Genomic DNA, 26,143 nt, shown 5'->3' on the forward strand with positions numbered 1-26,143 from the left:
GTTACATATAAACATTCATGTTCATCCAGCACAGAGCGCGACAGGTTTTTATATTACATCACTAAATGATTACTGAGTCACACCTTTTGATATTCACAAGATCAAATTCACAAGATCAAACGTGAACCTGCATGATCTCAAGTGACAAACCTCCAGGGAACTAAAATCCTCTCAGCTCTCCTGCTGCAGTCGAGCTGCGGTGAGGCTACACTGATGTTCCTCAGACTTTGTAAAAGCTTTCACTCTAAACCTGGTGCTCACACTCAGACAACCTCTGGTCAGACGTGCTCTGCTTGTGCTCAAACTGTGCACTCACGCATTTCCTGCTCTCCTGCTCTCCAGCTTCAGCTCTTCTCCTCACGTTCACAATGATTCTGTGCAGGTGTTAAACATCTTTACTTGGAATTCTTTGGGAAACAAGTCAGAATTCCCAAACTAATAGAACGCCTTGGAGCCTTGGAGTGCAAGCATCAACCTGTCAGAGAACAAGTGCACAGCTCTGAGAGGAAGCGTCTGAACCTAAAGGATAGGAGCAAATCCAAGAAGTCACACAACACAACTGTTTCCATGTTAGAGCTCCATAACTTTTAATTTACACGTATGAATGATATAAATAATATGACGAGCAGCAGGATATAAACTTGTTTTTCCTCTTGAAAAATATACATCCAGTGCAACTTACGTCCTCTCAATAATGTACAATATTCTACAAATTATTACAGGGTAAAGTTTGAATTGAGTAAGGATCAGGGTGTGGAGCTCAGTGCAGGATCCATCTGTCAGGGGAGTGGCTCTCAATGTTCATGTTCAATTTGTGGGTTCAGAATCTGGAGAAACATCCTCATCACCAGTTTTCAGTATTGAGTTATTAAGTTTGGTCAAATTTAAATACAACAACTTCTGCAGAGGTTGTGTTGCCCTTATGTGTTGCAACAGTCAAGGCTCAGGGTGCACTCAAATTCCAGGCCACCAGGGGGCAGCACAGAAAACACAGTGTCCAGAGGGTTATCAGGGTTTTGGACACATCAGGCTTCAATGTCCGATCTTTAAAGCATCACAATGTAGCAGTGACTGAACAACAGCGCCCCCTGCAGCCCGAATGGAATTCATTCTGTTGGGTGGGGTCAGATTTTGAATCTGAAAAATCAGAGCACATGTTGGACCCATTTATTTAAGACTGTATTTAAATGGCCGCCGTGTGAATATGTTGAATAAACCCACTAACGTCTTGCTCCTTTAAGACATCTGAACCGGATCAGTCCTTCAGCCAGAACCTGTGTTTGCTCCAATAAAGAAAAGAACAACAATCACGTTTAATTGAAAGGATCCAATAAAAAAAGAGGTTCAGCTGGTGATGATTAATAATTAAGAAGGTTCAGGGATCTGAAACCAGTTCCATGAGATGAAAACCAGAAAGCCTGAGCTCCAGTCTGATATTACCTTTAGGTCTGAAAGGAAACAAAAACATTTTTGCAGAGTATAAAAATGTATTTGAAATAATCGTAAAAAATAATACAAGAGATCAGAATAAAGAAACGAGGAGGAGAGTCAGCAAGAGACGTCTCTGGAAAAAGAAAGTGTGTGTGTGTGTTTGAGCAAAAGAAACAGAATTAGATAGAAAGATAAAACTTAAAAAACAAATGAACAAATCCAATCAGATCAAATAAGAAGGTGGACAATCAGTCACTAGTTGTCTTTGACATCTGGACACAATCCAGGGGACACGTCCCTCAGAGGACACGGTCCCGCCCAGTGACAGAGCTGCACTAAACTACGAGAGAGTCAGACGCCCCCTGGTGGTTTAACGTGTGTACGATTCACTGATCTGTTGAAATGAAACATCAGAATCTCAAATTTAAAAAAGGGGTCGTCACCAAAGGGCAGTGAGTCCGGATTGGTCGGCTGCAGAGGGATCCACCCATTGGACGATTGGGTTTAAATGATATTTCTGTCGGATTTAAAGATTTCCTTGATTCTAAAGTTGATTCTGTGGAAAGATTTCACCAGCCTCTGAGTCTGGATCTACCTAGAAACCCTTCTTCGTCAATAAATAAGAGGTAGGGGAAGAAATGACTGTTTATACAAATTGTATTTGAATCTCATCAGAAACAAAAAGCACCAACACAGAAGCAGGTTTATTTCACTTGTTGAGGTTCCTCTGGATTTCCCCTGGTTCAGGACCAGTACGTACAAAACCACAACGTCTTTGGTGTCGTCCATCTGGTTCCTGTTCGATTCCTTCAGCTCCACTGGAGAAGATGTCACGTGTGATGAGGACGTATGAAATATCAAAATCCAACTTGTTTCTATAAATCGTTTACATTCAAGCATCCAGACCTGCAGGCGGGGGGGGCTCCAGTTCAATGCATACAGAAGCTGCACCTGTCTATTAGAGTCCAGGGGGGGGGGGGGGGTTCTCAGATAAAACTCTGATAGTCTTCATCGTCTTTACAAACAACTTAAAGAACCGTCAGATGATGGAGAGTCACTCGCTCTGCTAGGTTCTCACCAGCGGCTGCTCTGAATTGTCCTCCGGCGTCTTCTCTCCTTCACGAGACTTCTTCCTCTTCCTGTGGCCTGAGGACGAGAAGACATGATGACCTCGTGAAAAAGAGAAAGAGTCGCTCGAGGATCAGGAGGCAAAGTGTGATGGTGTGTGTGTGTGTGTGTGTGTGTGTGTGTGTGTGTGTGACAGAGAAAGACTGAGTTTGCATATAAATCAAAGTCAATGAGAAATAGAGAGCGAGTATAGAAGATGCTTTTGAATAAGTGGTACGTGTGTGTGTGTTTGAGAGTGTGTAAGAGAGAGAGAGTGTGTGATAGAGAGTGTGTGTGTGTGTGTGTTTTTATGTGTTTGTGTTTTTGAGAGTGTGTAAGAGAGAGTGTGTGACAGAGAAAGACTGAGTTTGCATATGAATCAAACCCAAATGAGAAAGAGAGAGAGTATAGAAGATGCTGTTGAATAAGTAGCGTGTTTGTGTGTGTGTGTGTTTTTGTGTGTTTGTGTGCACGTCTTTCTCCAGTTATGAGGCCAATTTTGGTTCAATACCATCATTGTGAGGACATTTTGGCTGAAACTCACAATTTCAAAGGCTTGATCGAGGATTAAGACTTGATTTAAGGGTTCGGGTGAGTGGTTAGGGAATGCATTATGTCAGAGAGAAGTGTGTGTGTGTGTGTGTGTGTGTGTGTGTGTGTGTGTGTGTGTGAGACTGACTGAGTTTGAGCAGGAGCTTCTTGCCCAGTGTTTCCTCTGAGCCGCTCAGCGACAAGCTGCTGCTGATGAAAGGAGATGTGTCCGTCTCTATGGGAACTGAGAGAGAGAGAGAGAGAGAGAGAGAGAGAGAGAGAGAGAGAGAGAAAGAGAGAGAGAGAGAGAGAGGGGGAAACTTCCATCAGTGTGAAAACATTGATCTAAGTTCTACTTTGGTGCTCGTCCAATCTGCTAACATGGAGGAGGTGGTTTTAAGACCTATCCTGCAGCCAGCCACCAGGGGGCTGTCATGTCATCCATCTTTATTTACAGTCACAAAATGTCCGTTATGAATTTTTGAAGCAGAGTGAGCAGTGTATGAATTGTGAGTATTTGTGTGGACAGATTGCGTTGTGCACCTGGTTGTGTGTCGCTCTCCGCTCGGTCCTCTCGGATGTACGGGATCTCGTCCATCCTGAGGAACACCGAGTCACTCGGACTCTTCTGCCCGTCAGATTTACTCCCTGCAACACACACACACACACACGTGAGGCTTTCGATTTCACGACACACAAACTCAGATCTGTCACCACCCCGTCAGGACACTGCCCCCTGGGGGCCGCGCCCTCTCTCTGGAGCGACGGCTACTCACGGACGATGCGGTTCTTCTCGTTCTGCAGTGACGTGCTGTGCAGGAGGCCGGGGGGCAGCCCGTGGGTTCTGGCCAAGCTGGGCCGGCAGTGCTCCCGGGGCGGAGGCATGAGGGTGACGGTCGGGGGCATCAGGGTGGAGCCGTACTCCGTCGTGGTCGGAGGAGGCTCTGGAGTCGGGGGGTGTTCCTCTGTGGGCCGGGCGTCGGCGTCCGGGGTCTGAGGGGAGCTGTCCATCCTGGTGGCGGTCAGGGCGTTCTGGTAATGGCTCCTGGTGATCTGAATCCAATCCAATCAACAACTGGTGAAAAACCAGTTCCTCCAATTTAACAACAGAGAAATAAAACAAGACAAAGGAGCGAGGCCTCGAAGGACTTCTGCAAAGACTGGATCAGAGACGCAGAACAGGTTTCAATACTTTGTTCTGACTGTGGAACTAAACTAAGTAAATATTATCTCTAGTTTTTTCTCAATAAACTCTGATTAGTTAAATTCAGGAAACAAAATGACAGAACACGTCTCTGGAGAAATGGATTTAACATATACTTTGACATCGGCTCTTTTCAGACATATTCGTCTTCTACTGAGTGATATTGTTTTAAAGTTTTAAAATCTGAAACCCGTTGTTCCCCCGGCTGAGGTCATGTGACCCCGGCTGAGGTCATGTGACCCCGGCTGAGGTCACGTGACCCCCGATCTCTTACCTTGAGGATCTGGAGGTGTGTGAGCTGCCGGACCGAGTAGTCTGGCAGGTAGACGTTCCCCCCCCCTCCGTTCAGCTGCCCCATGCTCCCCCCGTACAGCATGGACTCGGAGCGGTCCAGCCCACTGCTGCGAGAGGGGGATCTGTGCACTGCAGAGGAAGCAGAGGCTTTGAATACAACCCCCCCCCACCACAACACCATCAATGGAATCACCCGGCGGAGGTCAGAGTGGCTGAGCTGCACATCAGAGAAACGTCTTCTATCTTCTAACGACACATTTCTCTCTTGTTTGCATTGTGAGTTTAAACCCGTGAATATTTCTAAAATCCCAGTTAGGACCAGTTAACGTGTGTAGGTGAACACCAGTACCTGCTGGCATGATGGCGGGAACCCCAAAGTAAGAGAAGGCCCCGTTCTCAAACCTGAGCGCCTCCTTCCCGAACTCCACCTCCACGCGACCCTGAGGAGAAACCGAGCAGAGGATCAGCTGACCTGCTTTGTGCTCCTCAGCTCCTTCTGGAGGTCGTGACCTTCTCCTCCTCGGGGCTCTGACCTGCAGCACCAGGAGGAAGTAGTCCACCGGCTTGTTGCGCTGGAACAGGAAGTGCTGCGGCGCTCGCTTGTTCTTCTCGTCGAACTTCAGCTCCTGCACCACGCTGGGGTGTTTGATCAGCCTCAGCAGGATCTTCTCTGAGATGTGAGACGGCTTGAAGGGCTCCACCTCTGATGGAGGGAGGAGGAGAGAGAGAGAGAGAGAGAGAGAGAGAGAGAGAGAGAGGTTCATGTTCACATCTCTCAGCCGATGATGTGTAGTGAAGCCGGTCGTCACCTGTGGAGAGGAACCGATGCGTCGCCAGGAGAAGCTGAGGAGAGATCTTCACCTTCATCTCGTTCTCCGACAGTTTGAAGATGGAGAAGTCCTGCTGCTTCCGCTCGTGGTGAGACACACGGCGCTTTGTGCGATTGTCAGCTGACACACACAGACACACACACACACAGTGAAAACATCCCAAGCAAATCTACTGTCTGTGTTGAAGTGTGTGTGTGTGTGTGAGAGTCTGTGAGTGTGTGTGTGTTCTCACTGTAGAGGTCGGTCTCGTCCAGGATCTCGGACTTGATGATTTCCTCGATGACGTCCTCCAGGGTCACGATGCCCATCACCTCGTAGAAGGGATCTCCTTCCCCCTCGTTGTTCACTCGCTGCACCACGGCCAGGTGGGACTTTCCTGGAGGTCAAAGGTCAAGGTTCAGAATCTGTTTAAAGCCAGAATATGAATATTTTCTTTACAGAGTTGTTTACAGAGCGAAGCAGAAGGTAAAACACCAAATACCCCAAAAAACTAAAATCCTTTCTGAGCATTTTGAAAATCACTTTGAATTTTCATCTTCAGTCTTCAGGCTTCACAGGTTTAATACGTTTTAAAGCGAGGATGGAGTTTCTATGTGCTTTTCACCGACCTGCACGTTTGTCTCGACTCTTTATTAAAAACATTTGATGGACTGAGGCTGCAGCTTCACACGCTGACAGAGGACACAGAGGAAATCCTTGTTTTGTAGTTTCCACTCCTCCAGTCTGGCTCCACGTCAACTTCCTCACTGAGGCTTTCACTCTCTGCCTGCCAATATACCCCCCCCCCCCCCCCCCCCCCACACACACACACACAGAGACACACACACACGATTCTGGCAGGGAGCAGAGATGCTTTCAGCTAAGTGGGTCAGTCTTACATACAGATACTAATGTTCTCTCCCTCCATCAGTTTCCTCAGAATTTAAGAACCTTTGCATGAACTGTATTTAATATTCAAACCATGTGACTCCAGTTTTAGGTTCATCCTCATTTATCTTGTGTGTTGGTTCTCATGCACATATGTGGGAAAAGCTAGTTTTTAAAGTTATCCGTTATATGATCACCTCTGCGAGCATGTATCAGGTTAATTTAAACATAAAGTATAAATATATATATATATTTGTTAGGTCACTATGCTCCACCCTTTTATTGTTTTACTGTTGAAGCTTATTTTTGAACCAGAGCTCCATCATTTACAAACTGCCCTCTGAGGTCATGAGGTCGTTTCTCAAAAAGTGATTAGATGAATTATGTTTCCATTTTCATGGCAACTACAGCGTCAACGTCATGAATAGGAATATGGGATCAAAGTGACATATGAAGCTAATTCCTGAACTGCGGCTCATTCCAAGCAGGGACAAATTAAATCCTGTGTTGCAGGATAAGAGCTGATCAGATGAAATGTGTAGAAAGCAGATTGGACACAGGAGCAGATGGCGAGGAGACAAACTGTGGGAGAACAGTAATGAATATTTTATACTCGTCCTTGTGGGAGACTGACGAGGACGAGGACGAGGACGTGAGGCGCAGGTTGTGTGTTTTGCAGTGAACGCACATTAATCAAGTCCTGTTCATGGAGGAGTTGATCAGATGAAGTGACTTCACATCAGGATTCATCATTTTTTATACCAGCAACATCGTGGAGAGAAGGTCTGAGGTCTCAGGCCTGATCTTCATGTGACTTTCAGGAAGAGGGGCTCAGATGTTTCACCCACAGTTTATAATGACGCTCTTCACATGTTTCCTCCTCCGTGGTTCAGTCTCACACATGGAAACTTTATTTACAGCTCCTTATTCCCAGCAGCTCGACTGTGAGCACAGAGGAGAAACAGATCGGGGGGGCAGATACCTGCCCCCGGAGACTGGAGGTGGAGGCTGAGGATGCTGCAGTGGAGCAGCTGCAGCAGCCGAGGAGGAGGAGGAGCTGCTTGCTTCCTGTCAAACGCTCTGTGGGTTTATTCTCTGGGAGGTGTGAGTGGAGAGAGGGAGCTAGAGCGTTTAGAGAGCAGCAGCCGCTCCTGTTGACAAACAGTTTCCTGGTGGAGCTTCAGTTCCATTTTGGGTGTGGCCACATTTGAACCAAAACAGAATAATACATGTAATTACAAATAGTTATCTTTATAAATCATTCAAATGTTTGAAGACAGAAACACAGACTGTGAATAAAGCAGCTCCACTCCGGATACGAACATTTGTAGCCTGAATAAACAGAGGAGAGAGCTGCTGCCTACGTGTTGTCACAGCTGTTTGTTCCATTTGTGTTTTTCTGCTGCAGAGTCTTGACAGAGATTTAAAAAATGTTTTTGCAGAGAGAGAAACAGAAAGAGAAAGAAGAGAAACACTGAGGAAACACTGAGGTGAGTGTAGATCATCATCCAGATCTCTGTGGCTCAGGATGTCCGGTAATATGACCTTAAGCTTCATGCACACATGCACACACACACACACACACACACACACACACACAAACACACACACTCAGCAGGAGTAGACAAGCATCCTGGGTTCTGGGAGCTCCAGGTGATTTCGTCATCAAAGCATCGATAGTTCATAAATGTGATGAAGTTGAAAGGAAGATTTTAAACCTCATAATAGACGGCCTCAGTCAAAGTGTCCTTGTCTGTTTACCTCGGCCTCCTCCTCCTCCTCTTCCTCCTCCTCTTCCTCCTCCTCCTCCTCCTCCTCCTCCTCTTCCTCCTCCTCCTCTTCTCACCACAAACCTGCAGCAGTAACAAAAAAAAGCAGCTGACTGTGCAGGGAGGATGTGAGGAGCTAGGAGGGCTGTGATTGGCCGGTGAGCACCCCACCCATTTTAAACTCCTCCACACAGCAGGGCTGCCAGCTGACGGATGCAGAGGCAGAGGACTGCAGCCACAGGCTCATGATCAGGCTGAGCTGTGTGTTGTGAGTCTGCTGCTCGTCCGTTGTGTTGAAACCTCACAGAGTGTCGACCTGCAGCCTCTTCATCATGACGGGCTGAGCAGTTCTGTATTGACACGTGTTTGTGTCGTCATATTGATGAAGTTGTTTTCTTAATCTCCACGTGGTTTCTCTATTTACATGTGTTTTAACGTCTTAATGTGACTATTGAGAATTCAAATGATATACTTTCAAAAGTCTCTGATTTACAAAAACTATTTTAAACATAACCGGTGACCGTTGTGTGTTTGTAATGTTGTGTTGTCCTGTGTTGTCGCCTCGTCATTCGTGAGTCATCCTCAAACTTTTGTACCATATTGTGTCACTTCTTACACTTTGTGTGCAGAGGGAAGTTAGAAAACTTTGTGTTCATCCTACCTGGTTTATCTGCACTCACGATTTTATACTCAATTGAATACTCGTGGTTTATAGATAGACATTTACTTTTTCATCCATTCCTCCACGTCGACTATGTCAGATTTCTAACAAGAGACAAATCACAACTAATCCGAGTAACAGCTCACATTCAGCTCGAAATGAACGTTCTGCTTTAGTTTTGATAGATAACAACATCTCCCACAAAGAGCCACATTGAGAAGAAACTCCCTTCTAACCTCCAGCACCTGCCTCGACCGGTGGGAGCAAAGAAAGGTGAGAGCAGAGAGGTGGGTGGAAAAGATGGGAGACAAGAGAGAGAGAGAGAGAGAGAGAGAGGGACGGTTGTGTTTGGTTTCAAACTTGAGATACTTCATCTGACCCAGGAACAACACAATGCCCCAGACACACGGACCCACACTCCCTCCTGACCTTTCTTGAACTCCTCCAGCATGGTGTCCAGCTTGGTGTCGTTGAAGACGCAGTGCAGCGGGAGCTTGTAGAACTGGGTGACGGTCTTCAGGGGGGTGCAGTCGTCCGGGTCCACGAACGCCAGGTCCTTGACGAACAGGATGTCCAGGATGTTAGAGCGCTCGTTCTCGAACACCGGGATCCTCGTGTAGCCGCTCTGCATGATCTCCGACATGGTGTTGAAGTCCAGCACCGCGTCCGAGGCCAGCATGAAGCAGTCGGTGAGCGGCGTCAGGACGTCCTCCACGGTCTTGGTGCGCAGCTCCAGCGCGCCCTGGATGATGTTGAGCTCCTCCTTGACCAGGTCGTGGTACGGGTCCGAGACGCGCAGCATCTCCAGGAGCTTCTCCCTGGTGTAGAAGTTGGAGATCTCCTGGTTGAGGATGAGGTCCAGCAGTTTGCTGATGGGGTAGGAGATGGGGAAGGAGAGCACCATCAGCAGCCGCGTCACCCAGATGGTTTTGGAGGCGATGGCGAGGCCGTGGCGCGACGCCACCGAGTGTGGGAGGATCTCCCCGATGAAGAAGATGCCGAAGGCGCAGATGACCGTGGAGAGCCAGGTCATGCCCAGGATCTGACACATCCACACGGCCAGCGAGGCGTTGATGATCGCGTTCCCCAGCAGCAGAGTGCAGAGCACGTAGTTCCCGTGCCGACGCACAGACTCGATCTTCCGCGCGTAATTCTGCTCCTTGTCGGTGCCGCTGTTCTGCAGAACCTGCAGCTCCACCGGGTCCAGCGCCAACAGGCTCAGGTTCAACCCGCTGAACAAGGCGGACAGCCCGAGCAGCAGGACCGACACCAGCACCTGGAGCCACAGCTCCGGTTCCGCGGAGCGCTCCACCACTGCCACCCAGAAGTCCCGCGTCCGGTAGTGCTCCCACTTGGACCCGTCGAAAGCGCACATCGAGTAGAACTTCATCTTCTCCCCCTTCCGCAGGTGTTTGGCCAGCAGCTCCACCAGCACCGAGTTCTGGCTTGAAGCGGACTTGAAGGAGCCCAGAACCTCGATGTCGGACGTCCTGGCGTCCTTGTCCATGCACATGTTCCGCTTCGGGTGAACTTGTCCCTCTCGTCCGGGACTCGGCTCCTCGATGAAGGCGATCCACGGCGCGGCGTTGTTGGTGCGGGTCGCCGCGGTGCGGTTGAGCCTCTGCGGGGAGGTGGAGTAGTAAACCCGCAGCATGAAGCGCGTGCCCTCGGTGGCTTTCAGCACCCCGTCCTCCACGGACAGCTCCGGCCCGGTCTCCTCCGGCCGGAACCCGAGCAGCCCGAGCGCCGGGGCCGGGAGCAGCGAGGCGGCCAGGCCGAGCAGCAGCAGCCGGGCCGCCGGGAGCCGCGGGGCTCCGGCTCGGTACCGCGCGGCCGCATCCTCCGCAGCCATGATGCGGTGTGAGGCGCTCCGTCAGCCCGGGGCTCCCGGGTCACGTGTCGCTGCGCGGGTCCGCTCCATGTGGGAGAAGGAGGGATGTGATGTTCGGCGGAGACAGAAACGCGCCCTCCGCTGACGTCACTGTCTAATAATAACCCGGAGCTCGCGATGCAGCAGCGGATCATCACCAGTACCAGGATCTGCACCATCACAGTAAAACCAGTCCGGAGCCACGAGGACTGAAGTAAACGGTCTAATCAGGATCATATAGTAAGACGTTAAATAAAGATGTCAGCCATTAAAGCTTTATAGTATTTTTTGGAAATCCACAACTGCAGCTGTAAAGATCCGGAGGTAAACGATAGCTTCTACAAATCAAATCAATCAGATCTACTCTGATGTCTCCATGGGGGAAAGTGCTACAGCAGCTGCACAACAACACTGTGCATCACACAACAGAAACACTACACAAGGACATGAGACCCCAGAATGATAATGCAGAATAAAAGTCAGTTGAATATTGCATCTGCCCTAAAAACACGTAAAAGATTAAATCACTTAAAACCAGAGTTGAGGTGTCGTCACCAAGTCAAACTGTTCATGGACTAATCAGTGGATCAGGTTTATGTTAATGAGTCAATAAGAGACACTGTGGGTTGCCAGGTTGTGCAGATGATCTTTGGCTGCATAGTTTCACTTAGTGAGTTAGAGAGTATGAAGTTTTCTCCCTGACACTCAAATCAAAAACTCTCCAGCCTCACATCACTCACACGTCAAATCCTGTCTCCTGGATCCAGAGGGAGTTCATCAAAGCTCTAACATGTCTGACCTCTAGAGCCTGAGATCAGGATTGACCTTCTGACCTCTGGGCACCGGGCCGAGGCGGTTCGGTTCAGAAATCTAACACTGAACATTAAGTGCACACACACACACATTCACCCGCAACACACCACATGAAGACACACAACAGAGCAACAAGCAACCGACAAGGACTCACACATATCACAGAAAGGACTTTTCATGTTTTGGTGACACTGAGATATTTGAGCATCAAAGTATAGGATTATTTACGACTTCACGGGGGGACGTCTCCGAACCAGGCCTGGTGTCATTGGGACGTGTCCAAACCAGTCCTGGTGTCACTGGGACGTCTGAATGTGTGTGTGTTGAGATGTGTGAAGTTCACTGGACTTTATACTTTACTGTTGTTTACATGTACACACAGTCGAACATTTAACTTTAACACTAAAAGCAGAATTAGAAGATTGGAATGATGAGTTTGGGGATCATGTGTTTATTTTGGGTGGGTGGGGGCAGGGGGGCCCTGAGTACCCTTATTTTGCCTGGGGCCCCCAAGTCCCTTGAAATGCTCCTGCAGGTGTAACGACTCTCTCTCTCACACGATCACACGTCAAACAAAGTTACAGAGAATTCATCTGGTTCCACGACAGCACACACCACAAACACAAGTTGGAACTTTGTGCTTCATGTTTAATAATTAAACAGATTTACTGCAGATGCAATGTAACTGCAGTTAAAGACTCCTCCACACGGTGGCAGTATAGGAAAGGCTATAACAGCCACAGAGACGGAATCATTTTCTTAATCATCGTCCTCGTGAGTTTTTATTCTTCTTGGAAGTTTCCTTTAAGCTTCGATGTGTCCATAGTTTATAAGTTATTAGTCATAATCAAGCTGTAAAGTAGAACATGGTTTATTGTGTATTATTCATTAGCAGCCTATAATTTAAAGGGTATTGAAGAGATGAAGATTAATCAAGTTTATTCCACTTTGTAAATAACTTCTGATCGTTTTAATTATTAAGAAAGGTTCTATGAGTCATATCCCTTTTTACTGCATGTGATGCTGAATCTTGATTTCCATTACACATTAGAATAAATCCAGATCCGGTGAATTTATATGTTTTCATAAGGAAACTGTCGTGAAAAGATTTTTAATAAAACCAGACTGTTGATTCAACTGGTGTCAGCAGAATGAGGGTTGAGCTACTCGCAGCGCCCCCTGGTGGAAGCCTGCACGTGGTGGACGACGATCTCTGCTTGTTCCGGGGGCGGAGCTGGGGATTTGCTGGGTAAACACACACTGTGCATGGTGCTGTGTGTATCTTTGCTTGTGTGACAGTCGTTTCAAACAGTTGTCAGGTGAGTGTGAGTTTTTGCCATGTGGATAAAGTGACCCAACAAACGCTCATTTGAACTTTTACGCACGACGCAGCGTAAAAACGTGGCTGATAAAAAAAACCTCCGAGTTGAGACAGTTTGAAAGTTTCTGTAGAAATCTAACTCTGGTCAATATTTACAGAAGCAGGTTAATGATAACCCCCCCCTCCTCCCCCTGCTGCACACACACAGACACACACACAGCGAGCGAGCACCGGTCAGTGTCCGCCTCACGATGCTGTGCGCTCGGATGTGGAGACGCCCGGTTCCTCTCCTCTGCGGAGGAGCGTGGAGACGAACCCGGAGCCACGTTGCCGCTGCTGCCGCTGCCAGGCTGGACCTCAGCGGCATCTACCCGCCCATCGCCACCCCCTTCACCGCCGGGGAGGACGTGGACCACCGCGCGCTGGAGGGGAACCTGCAGAAATACGCCCGGATTCCGTTTAAAGGTCAGAGCCTCGGAGGAAGCTTCAGTGGAGTCAGAACCGAGTCAGATGATCCAGAAGGTTCCTCAGGGGAATGAGTTCAACTGGTCACTGATTAACTTCACTCGGGTTCGAACGTGGAGGCTCCAGCTGCTCATTGGTTCATTGACTAGTCTGTTAGTTCAGGGTCCTGCAGGAAGGTCAAAGTTCAGCTCCCGGCAAACGACGGGTTTAGGTTCGTCTCCTCCTGGTGGTTCTCTAACGCTACTACAGCTGAAGTATTAACAGTATGCTCAGTGTAATGTTACCACACTTATATATCAGTTTATCAGTCATAACAGTGAATATATAAGAATCTCTAATTTTCATGCTGTGTTTTTTCCAGCTGCTTTAATAAGGTTAGTTTATTCAGTCATGTGCAGTATTCTGCTTCTTACAGTGATTCTAGATCACCGTTAAATTATTGGAAACTAAAACATAAAGATAAGATGAGATAAACATTTATTGATCCTAGAATACTACACACTGCTGTCCTTTGTGTGTTTGTTCCTCTGTCCTTTGCTTGAAAGCCAGACAACACAAAACAACACAAAACAACACGGTGGATTTCCATGAAACTGGGTGTGAGGATGTGGTCTGAGAAGGACTCACTACCTTCTTGGTGCAGAATCAAGAGATGAACCTGGAGATTCTAGAGAATAATTCATGGATCTTGATGAAAAGAGTCGGAGATTTATGAGCGTGTGCAATTCGGTGCAGATCCAAAAAAAAGTCCAGTGTGTATAAGAACAGTGTCGGCAGGGGAGGAAGATACAGGAACTGATCCGAGGTCTGTGTTGCAGGTCTGGTGGTGCAGGGCTCCAATGGAGAGTACCCCTACCTGACGGAGGAGGAGCGGGTGGAGGTGGTGAAGACGGTCAGACGCTCGCTGCCCGCCGACAAACTGCTGATGGCCGGATCAGGCTGTGAATGTAGGAAACTGTGTGTGTGTGTGTTCGTCTGTGTGTGTGTGTGTGTGTGTAACAGCACTTAGCTCTTTGTAAGCTCAGGGTTCAACGTTAAATACTTTTCATATTCATAAACAACAGTGATGATCGTTAGTCGTCATGTGAACGATCCACTTGAAACTAGATTTTAATCAAAAGGTTTTTTTTACTCAGACGTTTCCCAGCAAAGGTCAAAGTTCATTTTAAACAATTTCATAATGTTTTGCATTAATCAAAGTCCCTGACATTAACTTGAACCCAACACAAAATATTAGAGAGGAAAAAAAAATCTAATTCTATGAAGTGAAGTCAAACATTGTTAATTGTAAATCGAGGAGTAAGATCAGACTGAAGAGGCAGAAAGTTATGAAAATAAAAAACCATGAGAACATGAATCCTTCTGTTTTTCCATCAAACTCTGAATAAGAGCTGAAGTCAAGGTCGTGTTTAGTTTGTTGAAGGAGAAACTCACAGTACAAACCGAGGCCTTGCACAGAATGTGAGGTTAATCACTCATCATGTGCAGGTACGAGCCGCTTAGAACATTAATGAGAAGTTAACTCCTGGAACCGGAGAAGTTCTGAAGGTGAGAACTTTCTGTCACGTTGTGTTTCTCCCCCCCCCCGTCGCCCGCTCAGCCACCCGCGCCACGGTGCAGCTCACGGAGAAGATGGCGGCGGCCGGAGCCGACGTGGTCCTGGTGGTGAACCCCTGCTTCTACAAGGGCAAGATGGACGCTCGCGCTCTGATCCAGCACTTCACCAAGGTAACATCACATCCAGTGGGACTGGGACCATTGTGACTGGGAGCATTGTGACTGGGACACTTAGTCCAAGTCTGAATCTTCTTAAATCAGCTGTGACAGGAAACAGGGAACAAACCAAACGGTTAAAAAATGTGAAAGATGTCTTCCAGGTTTGTTTTATGACTGAAAATAAAAATGGACAACGTGTCTTCACTTCCTTTTATATATATATATAAGCGATACTGCAGCCAGCCACCAGGGGGCGATCAGGTCTGTCTGTCTGAAGTCTTTATTCACAGTCTACGCTGAAGACCAGTGACTGTAGATAAGGAATCAAACCTGAGTTGTTAAGTTTATTGTAACTTAAACATGGACGTTTACACATGCGCCCCCTGCAGGTGGCGGACAGCAGTGCGGTGCCGGTGGTGCTCTACAGCGTCCCGGCCAACACGGGACTGGAGCTGCCGCTGGACGCCGTGGTGCATCTGTCCCAGCATCCGAACATCGTGGGCCTGAAGGACAGCGGAGGAGACGTAAGAACCGAACCCACAACCTCCTGTTTAATAACCCACAGGTCTAAAGATGTTTATTGAGACTTTGAAACACAGGAGGAAGCTCCACTCTCACTGCCTCCCACGAAATGAAGCCCAAATGTCTCCGGTGCGATGACGCCATCTTACCGTCTCGGCTGAGATCTCCTCTCCGCCCCCGCAGGTTCCTGAGTTTCAGCAGATCAGCCCCCCCCCCCCCAGCCTCTGGAGAACAGAGAGTGAACTCGTGAAGAAGTTCCAGATGAAGTCTCTCTCGCTGCAGAGGAGAAAAGAACAGTTTCCTCTTGTCGAGCTCTTCACACTGTGTGTGTGTTTTTGTCTGTGTGGGTAGAAGTTGCAAATAGATTCCTGATTGGGTAAATAACATGTTTGTCCAGTCGCTGGGAGACAGAAGCGTGGGAGCAGTTCAAGCTGCCGAGTGGCCTCGCTCAATTTGTGGGCGTGAAGAGGCCACGCTCAGAAAACAAGAGGTGACGGGTCGGAGGGAGGACGACAGGCTGCAGGGAAATGATTCAGAGCAGACCACTGAAACCAGTCGGCAGGAACATCTCCACCGCTGAGGGGAACTCACTGGTTTGAGATTTTGGGGCGAAACTGAATTTGAAAAACGTTTTCAGAGGAAAAACAGACACGAGTGAAAAGGATTGAAACTCATCTTGGGTCCGATGGAACTGAGATTGAATTTGATTGGTTGTGGAAAAGTTCTTTTTAATTTTAGAATCTTCGCCCAACGAGTTTCTGTTTTCATCTGGGTTTGGTTAGTTCGCAGAATTGTTCCACAAATGCTGAGCTGAATTTAGACAAACACCCAGAAAGTGTGTTTGTCTTAAGATTTTGTGTTGATGTTTAGACAAACACACTTTCTGGGTCGAGGCTTCAAGAAACATCATCTGAACAGTTCTGGACGACTTTGAAATCAAACATTGTAAATCTCCTCTCCTCCTCTCCTCCTCCTCTCCTCCTCTCCTCTCCTCCTCCTCCACTCCTCTCCTCCTCTCCTCCTCCTCTCCACCTCTCCTCCTCTCCTTCTGTCCTCCTCTCCACCTCTCCTCTCCTCCTCTCCTCTCCTCCTCCTCCACTCCTCCACTCCTCTCCTCCTCCACTCCTCTCCTCCTCTCCTCCTCCTCTCCACCTCTCCTCCTCTCCTTCTGTCCTCCTCTCCTTCTTTCCTCCTCTCCTCTCCTCCTCCTCTCCTCCTCTCCTCCTCTCCTCTTCTCCTTCTGTCCTCCTCTCCTTCTTTCCTCCTCTCCTCTTCTCCTTCTGTCCTCCTCTCCTTCTTTCCTCTCCTCTCCTTCTCTCCTCCTCCTCTCCACCTCTCCTCCTCTCCTCTCCTCCTCCTCTCCTCCTCTCCTCCTCTCCTCTTCTCCTTCTGTCCTCCTCTCCTTCTTTCCTCCTCTCCTCTTCTCCTTCTGTCCTCCTCTCCACCTCTCCTCTCCTCTCCTTCTCTCCTCCTCCTCTCCACCTCTCCTCCTCTCCTTATGTCCTCCTCTCCTTCTTTCCTCCTCTCCTCTTCTTCTTCTGTCCTCCTCTCCACCTCTCCTCTCCTTCTCTCCTCTCCTCCTCTCCTCCTCTCCTCCTCTCCTCCTCTCCTTCTCTCCTCTCCTCCTCTCCTCCTCTCACAGCTCTTGGTTTCTGGCTCCTTTAAACTCATCTGTTTTCTCTTGTTAGAGGATCAGTCGTTCTGAAATGAAGGAACGAGGTGAAGTCGACACAGATTCAGTTTGTGTAACAGACGTGTTTGTGTTGTGAGGTGTCGACGGCTCGGTTGTGTTTGTGTTGTGAGGCGTTGACGAGATGTTGTGACGCTGATGATCGGTGAGAGTGACAGGAAACAGTTTGTGAGTGAATGGAGACGCTGGTGAGAAGGAGCTGCGTTCGGTCACATGACGCGTTTGAAGCCGCTGTCACTCTCCTGATGGTTCTCCAGGTCTGTTCCACCTGAGGAACCTTTAATGTTCTCCTCACGCAGCTGAGAGATCTGCTGCTTTAATGATCCTCCCCTCGGGGATCGTTAGAGTTTCATCTCGTCCGAGGCCTCGTTCCCTCAGAGCTGCCCCCCCCCCCCCCCCTGTCAGACGTGTGAGAGTTTCCCCATCGGATCCAATCCCAGTGATTATTGTATTTTACCCTGAAGAGACATTTATAGCTGCAACTTAAAAATAGTCCTGAACATTAAAATATGATAAACATGTGGAATTTAAAGACATTTCACACATCATTTCAAATTGAACTCTCTGAAAACAACAGTGGAAGTTCGAGGTTTTCATGATTCTGTTCAAATCAATAATTTTCTTAATTCATTTGCTGCAGAAATCTTCTCCCTTAAGATACGATGAGTCAAATTAAAGATTTGTTGAACCTGAATTATCGTCAGAATTAATCTGTAGAAGTTGAGTCATAAGTCAGATGCAGATGACGTGAGGAAACAGGAGGAAATAAATGAATAACGAGTGTGTGAAGCTTGAAATGATCATAATTAAAGGTTGAACATAATTCATCTCACCCACCAGCAGTGGGGGAGCTGCAGCTTTATTTCATCACCTTCTATTTCCAGGCACCTCACATGGTTCAGCACTTCCTGTTTCTAATGTGCGAGTGGATCTGAAGCTGGAAACTTAAAAACCTGATGATTCTCAGGTTCTGCAGATTTAAGACTCATCTCGTTTTTGGAGATTGACGCCGGATTGATGGGATGAAAACATTAGGAAGTGGAACCGTCTTCAATAGCATAAAGCAAAGAATCCATTTTGAATATCAGTGTTGTTAAAATGAAATAAAAACAAGTAACAAGTTATCATATGTCCGTTTCCCCCGGAGCCTCCAAAGTATTTTTACTCCTGCTAACTTTCCACAGGATGTAAATCTGAGGAGTTGATCGATATTAAATCATGGAGCGACTCCGCTCTGGATTCACAGCGGAGGCCGAGAGCCGCTCACTTCAGACTAATGACGATAATGAGACTTTAAAAGGAACTAAGAGCTAAAGAGTGGTTTCCTGTCACTGGGGCAGGACAGTGGTGTCGCTGCAGCTTTCTCTCTCCCACTGGGGAACCGCCTCTGAATACCCAGAGTGCTTCAGGAGACCAGCAGGAGCTCCCAGGCCCTGATTGACTGACTGATCAATTACAGGCCTGCGTGTTTGAAATGACTGATACGGGGAAGCTGAGTGACACCCGGCGGTTAAAAATAGAACCTCCCCGGTACCGGTGATGGAGGCTGAAGCCGCCGGCTCCACGTTCTCCCTGCGGACTCTTCGTCTTCATGTGCAGAGCAGCCGTCCTCGTCCTCCTCCTCGTCTTCTTCTCACGCTGCCTTTGAATGTTTCAGGTTTATTTGGATTCTCACGTCCGGATTGACATAAGAGAATTAGAAGATGCAAAACAAAATAAAGAGCATATGAATTATTAATGAGCTTCTCCTCCTCCTCCTCGTTTGAAGATGATTCCTCTTTTTATCTCTCTTGAGACTTTCTCTCTCTCTCTCTCTCTCTCTCTCTCCTTCTCCTTTCATTTGGGCTGTTGAACGATCCCCCCCCCCCCCCAAATCCTCTGTAAAGAGTCGCTACTCGTCTCCAGTTGAGCGATTTGTTTACCTTGTGCGATGTTTGGTTTGTTGTGGTCCCCCCCCCCCCCCCCCCGGGGATTAGAGATGCCACAGCAGGGAGGAGAGATGACGATGAATCAGTCCTGCTCTTTTACCTTCTCCTTCTTCTCCTCTCGCTCTCTGTGTCTCCTCAGATCACTCGGATCGGCCTGATTGTCCACAGAACCAAGGAGCAGGACTTCCAGGTGCTGGCGGGCTCGGCCGGGTTCCTCATGGCCGCCTACTGTGTCGGTGAGAAAAACCTCAAACAGCGCAGATGTTCCTCTCAGGGAGCGGTCGCCACCTCTTCTGCTCCTCGTCTCTTTTCATCTAGAACCAGAGGGACTCGTGACATCATGTGGTCGTTGTGACTTCATCGTGTTTTGGTCGTCGGCTCAGATCAGACGTCAACATCCTCTGTTTTCTACCCAGAAGCCTTTGCACTCTGAGGTCACTTCCTGTGGTCGTACAAAATCCTGATTTAGCAGGATTGAGGTTCCACAACACGACAAACTTTCCGTTTGTGTTTCTTCTCTTTTCACTTGAACAAATCGACACGTTTTCAGACATGAACTCTGGGAAACGTCCAAACACAAACGAGTCCGGCTCAGACACAGAAACTCGTTCCATCTGTTGTCACTCACCACCGTCGTGGTTGTGTTTGTGTTGTGTGTAGTTGTGCGTCGTGTGAGATGCCTCTGTGATTGTGGGACGGAGCCTTGGTATCGAGGTCCCACTGATCCAGACCCTCGACCACTAGCGAGAAACAAACGCGATAAAACCTGATTCCCCTGAACGCAGCCCAGTTTGACCCTTTAGTGTTTTCATCAGATCTTCTTCTTCTTCTTCTTCTTCATCATCATCATCATCATCATCATCATCATGTCTCTCAGCGTCTGATCCTTCATGTGAAGCTCAGTCATCAAACAGCAGCTCCCTGTCACTGCAGAGTTATGAAGAGGCTTCTTCTTCTTCTTCTTCTTCTTCTTCTTCTCATGTCGACCACGTTCAGCGGACGCTCGGATCAGATCAGACGTGAAGACGTGGGGGGGTAGACATCAACATGATGCTCAGGAACCTAATGAGTCATGTTCACGCACACACACACACAGACACACAGACACACACACGTTTCTACAGCTATCTTAGTGAGGACATAATGTATTCCCAAAACCTGAACCCTAACCCTTAAACCAAGTCTTAACCCCCAAACTGTCCATTCAACGGGGGGGGGGTCACAATGATAGCTGTACAGGAGCGCACACACACACACACACACATACACACACACACACGATTAGAAGTGTGAGCATCTATCCTTATTAGGCCATTGCATTGACTTTCATTCATTTTGATGAGCATAATCCCAAAACCAGTTCACGTCTGACCAGGACCTCAGAAAGACATGTTGCCTCATTAGGACATTGATGTGGACACACACACACACACACACACACACACACACACACACACACACACACACACACACACCCTCAGCCCCTCAGCTCTCTGATCTATGCTCCCTGACAGGCTCTCATCTCCATAACTGAAATATGGGAGTAATTGGCAGCGTGTGTGTGTGTGTGTGTGTGTGTGTGTGTGTGTGTGTGTGTGTGTGTGTGTGTGTGTGTGTGTGTGTGTGTGTGTGTGTGTGTGTGTGTGTGTGTGTGTGTGTGTGTGTGTGTGTGTGTGTGTGTGTGTGTGTGTCATGCACCACATTGAAGCTGAAGGGGGCGGGGCCTCTGCCTGTCAGTCAGCTTATCACAGTAAACTCATTTTATGAACTCTTCTGCTTCAGAAATGTCCAAATGATCCATAAGAAGGTATAAATCAGATTCAGGGCGATGAAGGAAGTCGACCCTCAGACTTGCTCTCTCTCTCTCTCCCTGACGCGTTGGGCCGTGCGAGGAGGCGGGGCCCTCACCTGTCGACTGACAGCTGAGCGATCTCAGCGTCTGTCGACCACACAAACACAAAGGAGACACACAAACACAACCCTCTGGCTCGTCTCTCTGCACAACAACAACAAGGCCAAGGCCACGGAGCTGAGTCTCCTCTGCTCCACCAGACAGACGATGAGAAACCATCGCCTCCTGTTGACTGGGAAGACGTCTGCCTCACAATAAATAATCATATCAACACATCTGATCTGTGAGGAGAGAGAACTGCTGAGAGTCACTGAGTTACTGTGAGATCCCTGTTGTGTACACAACCAGGAGTCTGAATCACTGGAACCTCCTGTTTTATCTTTTATCTTAAGATTTCTCTGGAGCTTCTTGAACTTTATTGTGAAGCTAATTCTTCTTCTGTTTGGAATCTGACTGGAAATCAGTTCCTCTCCTTCAAATGTTGTCACTTGATCTTTTGTTGTTTTCTTCATTTTATTTCAATCAAAGACAGTTTACGTACAAAAAGTTTGAATATGACAAAGAGACTATTTCCCTCTGATGACTCACCGCTGAGCGACCTGTGTTCCAGGTGCGGTGGGGGGGGTGTGTGCTCTGGCGAACGTCCTGGGCGCCGAGCTGTGTGAGCTGGAGCGTCTGTGTGTGTCCGGTCGCTGGGAGGAAGCCAGAGTCCTGCAGCAGCGCCTCATCGAGCCCAACGCCGCCGTGAGTACCATCTGCTGCCCGGTGGACCCGTTTATCCACCGCGCCGCTAAAAGAAGCTGCTCCTCTCTCCTGTCACTGGTGCAAGACTCTCCGGGGCAGAGCGACAGGAAGTAGTTTCACAAGTTTCATTAAACCTCAGCGGGACGAGGAGGAGAACCAGTCATTTCGGGGTTAGGGTTAAATGAGAGTTAAAATAACAAATTGCCTCTTTGCTCCTGAGGTTCGGATGCTTGTGGTTCTGAAGAGTTTTAACTCAACAGATAAAAACATTTTCCTTTTCGAAATGTTTGTATAAAACACAGAAACCAGGAAACTGCCCGCTGACAAGAATCTGTAAAACCACGACTGATATAAAAACACACAAAGACTAAAGGTTTGTGAAAGTGAAGCCGCTGCGTTATGGCCTGAATCCTGTGTTCCCTCTTATGGCCAGCAGGGGGCGAAACTGGTAGTTTCTATAGAAGTCTAAAGTAGAAAGTGACTTTTCACTTTATAACGTCAGTAAACATTTTCCTCAGGCGTTCATGTCTCAGTCTCTAACTTTAATTTAGTAAATTATGATCATTTAGAGTCAAACAGACCACAAAGCACCGGATGTGTGTGTGTGTGTGTGTGGGGGGGGGGGGGGGGGGGGGGTACCACAGTGTGATGGACAGCTAGTTCCGCCCAATGGATGCAGTTGTAGGTGGGCGTGTAGTGTCCCCTTAGTCAGGCTCCACCCCCTCTCCTCCAAGTATGGTCACTTCTGGTTTCAAAAAACCAAGATGGCGCTAAACAACACGACAAACAGAGGCTTCAACCAGCAGCTCGCAAACCAGTGAGTGACGTCCCAGTGGGTGGATAAACCATTTAGGCCACACCCACACATCACCCCTGCCGTACTTTGTAAACGTACTAGTTTAGAAACGTGGCTAACTCCGGGGCTGCGCTGGGTTACGTAGACTTTGTAAATGAGGACACGTTTGCTTCCTGATTGGCTCTTATCCGTCACATGACCCTTTAACAAATACAAAAACAGAGATTAGAACTAAAGCAGTTTAAAGTAGAAGTTCCTGGACGTCTCCTCTGTGAACACCTCCACCTGCTCGCATAGCAAGGTCCAGACGCAGCTCAGCAGTCGAGTATTGACAACGAGAGTGGGGGGGGGGGGGATGGGGGGGGGCATGTGGGAGAATGTATGGAGACTCATTGGAGCGCTCTGTGTTGCTAGGTGACCAGGAAGTTGGGAGTCCCCGCCCTCAAACAGGCGATGGAGTGGTTCGGTTTCCACGGCGGCGCCTGTCGGTCACCGCTGCAGCCGCTGTCAGAGGCCGAGACGCAGCAGCTGAGGCGGGACTTCACGTCCAACGGATGGCTGTGAGGTGTGTGTCTGTCTGTGTGTGTGTGTGTGTGTGTCCTCAGGTCCGTGTGACACGTGGTCGAGGAACAGCAAGAGAATAAATCTGATTCTGCCTCACAGCTCAAAATCTCCCAATTAATCCCCTTTCTCCTGTTTTGATTTAATATACGTGTAAAATTAAATAACTGTTACTTTAATGTGTTTTATGTTTTCTGCCAAACTCATTAATTAATCACATTTAAAGGTTCAGGAGTTATTCTTGTAATAGAGAGAGAAACGACTGAACCTGTTGAAGAGGTGATGATGAATCGATCTGTGTGCGACTCGCTGCTACAACAATAATAAAACACACAATAACCAACACACAATGTTTTTATTCACTCTGTATGTTTATCAATATGTAAATATCACAGTTGATCAAGTTGCTCCACATGTCCTCCTCTTACAGTAGGAAACAGGAAGTGATTACAAACTGATTTTATTATCATAAGTTTGAATCTTATTTCCTGAGATATTTACTAAATATGAAACTCGAACTCAAAACTTTTTTTTAAGGCACGATCCATTTTTTATTCACTAAAACTATCATTGTTAAAGAAAGTGATGGAAAAACTCCTGCATAGGAAAAAAGACTATATATAAGTACATAATGATAATAGAATACTGATATGTATTAATACATAAGTAGTATACATAAAGCCCTTTTGTATTTATATCTCCCTTCACTTTGTTAAGCAGCCTCGTGGATTTTGTACTTTCTTCATCTGTTTTTCACTTTGCTCCTCTGTCCGTAAATTCACCGCTTACATTGTAATGACTCCAGAATGAACTCTATAAGAATGTTAGAGGTCAGGGGTCAAGGTCTCTCTGAGGTCACATGACAGTTCTACGAAAGTGGAGCTTAAACTTCTGGATCGCCCCCTGGCGGCGCCCCCACCTCCTCCATGTTATCAGATGGGACATGGACCAAACTAAAACCATTCAGAGGAGACGTTGAATAAATGCTGGTCAGAGATGGGTTCTGTCACTTCAGGTTCTCATCACACTGATCTCTGATCAGTTTGGTCTTTATTAAGTTTTTGAAGATATAAAAACAGGCCGAGACATCGTGATTGACAGCTGACACTTACTCCTGATTGGTCGAGCGTGTGCACCGACACCCGAGACTCAAGATGACAGCTCCCGAATCTGCGATGTTTTGGCTTCAGTTTGGCGACGTGGGAGGAGGCGGAGTCTCGGACGACAGGAACGCATCAGACGGGTCCATTAAAAGCACCTGGAGCACGAGGGGGGGGGCTCTAAACGTCTCTGTTGGCTGGTCTGAGATCAGATGAGCTCAGTGGGACGCAGAGCTTCAGGTCACACTCACAGTTTGCAGAGCAGTAAAGTGGCAGCGGGCTCTTTGACGTGGAAACGTTAAAATCAGAATTTAATATAAAACAGTAATTAAAGCCCAGTGAAGCAGGTAGCCATGGAGACGAGAGCCTTCAGCTTTCTGCACCTCGTCGTCTTTTTGCTTTTATCTGAGTTCGACTCCCATTAGCAGCTTCTCCTCTTTAGAACCTTCTCCTCTTTAGAACCTTCTCCTCTTTAGAACCTTCTCCTCACAGCAGCAGAGACAAAGGATCCATTTTGTTTTCATATCCACCCATGTTCAGACAAAGTGTAAAGTTTATCCTTTATGCAGAGTCGCTCCAGAACTTTGTTCCATGAAAATCTCCTCAGTGTTTTACCTAAATTAATTTTAATAATAATTAGTTATTTTTCTGCCTTTGTGTCATTTCTGAAGCGTGTAAAAGTTTATTAATCCAAGCAGCACTTTGTTTAATGGAGTTTGGTTCAGTCACATCCCGACCTCAACCCTCCGCTGCCTCGACCCTTCTCACCTGAACCTCGTCGCCTTCGGAGCCACAATTAAAAACAGATAAAACTCCCGTTTGCAGAATTTCAATCATTTGAATTCCAGCAAAACTTTTTTTTGAAAGAACAAAATGCATCTTTTGAAAAGAAGCGTCGGCAGCTTCACTTTTTTAAAGATGGGGACCCGAGGCCCTGACCTCCTTCACGCTGAGAGGCGTGCTCGAGCTTCACAGGAAGGAGGGGCTGATCCGTCTGTTCAATGGATTTCTGACGGCTCGAGGTGAATTCTCTTTATTCAGCCGAGCCTCTTTCAACAGCCAGTGGCAGTGCTTCAGTTTTAAAGAATCAAATAAAGAAAGAAAAACCCTCTGATTATTAATTTTTGAATGACATGTCATGACAGAAACGTTCACTCCTTTCAAAGGGAGGAGGAACATTTAAACACTTCTAGATTATTAAATGATGACCCCTGTGACCTCGAAGCCTCTTGACGCCCTGAAGCCTCTATGATTTAAAAAGCTTTTTTTCTGTTGATTTAAAAAATATAAAGGAAGTCAACTCTTTTTTTGTGTGAGCTGTAGTTCCTGTGAGTGGCCACACGGAGGAGGCACGCCCCACCGCGCCGCTCCTGCGTCAAGGGCGTCCCTGTGATCCCAGTGGAGGGATGTGGGACCCCGGGGAGCGAGGGGGGGGCAACTTTCCAGAAAGAGGGAGGGGTAGGAGGGGAGGGGGTAGGGATGCCAACATTCCCAGGGGCCTGGAGAGAGAGAGAGAGAGAGGAGAGAGAAAGGGGGGGAGGCAGAGGGGGTTGGCATGCATCTCTGCACAGGGGGCGAGCGAGTGGCGAGTCAGCAAAACCTGCCCTCAGCACTGCATCGTCACATGGGGGGGGGGGGGGGGGTGTGACATAGAGAGGACATCAAGTCGACCCCCCCCACCACACACACACACGCACACACTTTCTGTTCCATCCTCTCGCTCTCCCTCTCGTTTCCCCCGCTCTTCATCATCCCTCCACACCTGACAGTTCTCCTCCTCCTCCCTCCATCATCCCTCTCCTCCCTCTCTCTCCTCCTCCCTCTCTCCTCTCTGAGCATCCCAGCCCTTCAGGCGATGTGGTGACCTCTCTGTGTAGTGTAGCATGTAATGCCCAGTCCCTCTCTCCCTCTCTCCCTCTCTCTCTCCCTCTCTCCCTCTCTCTCTCTATCTCTCGCTCTCTCTCTCTCCTTCGTGGCGGCGCCCAGATTAAAACCAAGCTCCAAAGATTCCCAGATCCCCCCCCCCCCCCTCCTCCTCCTCCTCCTTGCTTCCCGGTCCTCCCCCATCCAC

The 26,143-nt window shown here is 48.0% G+C and overlaps 2 protein-coding genes across 2 annotated transcripts; one reads left to right on the forward strand and one right to left on the reverse strand.

Moving 5' to 3' along the window:
* Positions 1 to 571: 571 nt before the first annotated feature.
* On the reverse strand, positions 572 to 10,719 carry LOC133954003 (metal transporter CNNM1-like). The gene is made up of 10 exons (XM_062388243.1): positions 9,124 to 10,719; positions 5,630 to 5,773; positions 5,377 to 5,517; positions 5,101 to 5,270; positions 4,917 to 5,007; positions 4,548 to 4,696; positions 3,846 to 4,122; positions 3,613 to 3,717; positions 3,218 to 3,313; positions 572 to 2,577 (listed from the first exon to the last, which is right to left on the reverse strand). Exons 1-10 carry the CDS (start codon positions 10,544 to 10,546, stop codon positions 2,498 to 2,500), a joined length of 2,676 nt encoding a protein of 891 aa, XP_062244227.1. The 5' UTR covers positions 10,547 to 10,719; the 3' UTR covers positions 572 to 2,497.
* A 1,841-nt stretch (positions 10,720 to 12,560) lies between these two features.
* On the forward strand, positions 12,561 to 23,322 carry hoga1 (4-hydroxy-2-oxoglutarate aldolase 1). The gene is made up of 8 exons (XM_062388387.1): positions 12,561 to 12,696; positions 12,907 to 13,163; positions 13,982 to 14,110; positions 14,764 to 14,891; positions 15,269 to 15,403; positions 19,159 to 19,255; positions 21,482 to 21,615; positions 22,826 to 23,322. Exons 2-8 carry the CDS (start codon positions 12,950 to 12,952, stop codon positions 22,973 to 22,975), a joined length of 987 nt encoding a protein of 328 aa, XP_062244371.1. The 5' UTR covers positions 12,561 to 12,696; positions 12,907 to 12,949; the 3' UTR covers positions 22,976 to 23,322.
* The last annotated feature ends 2,821 nt before the right edge of the window (positions 23,323 to 26,143 follow it).

This window comes from Platichthys flesus, chromosome 5 (genome assembly GCF_949316205.1).
Source record: "Platichthys flesus chromosome 5, fPlaFle2.1, whole genome shotgun sequence".
NCBI lineage: Eukaryota > Metazoa > Chordata > Actinopteri > Pleuronectiformes > Pleuronectidae > Platichthys > Platichthys flesus.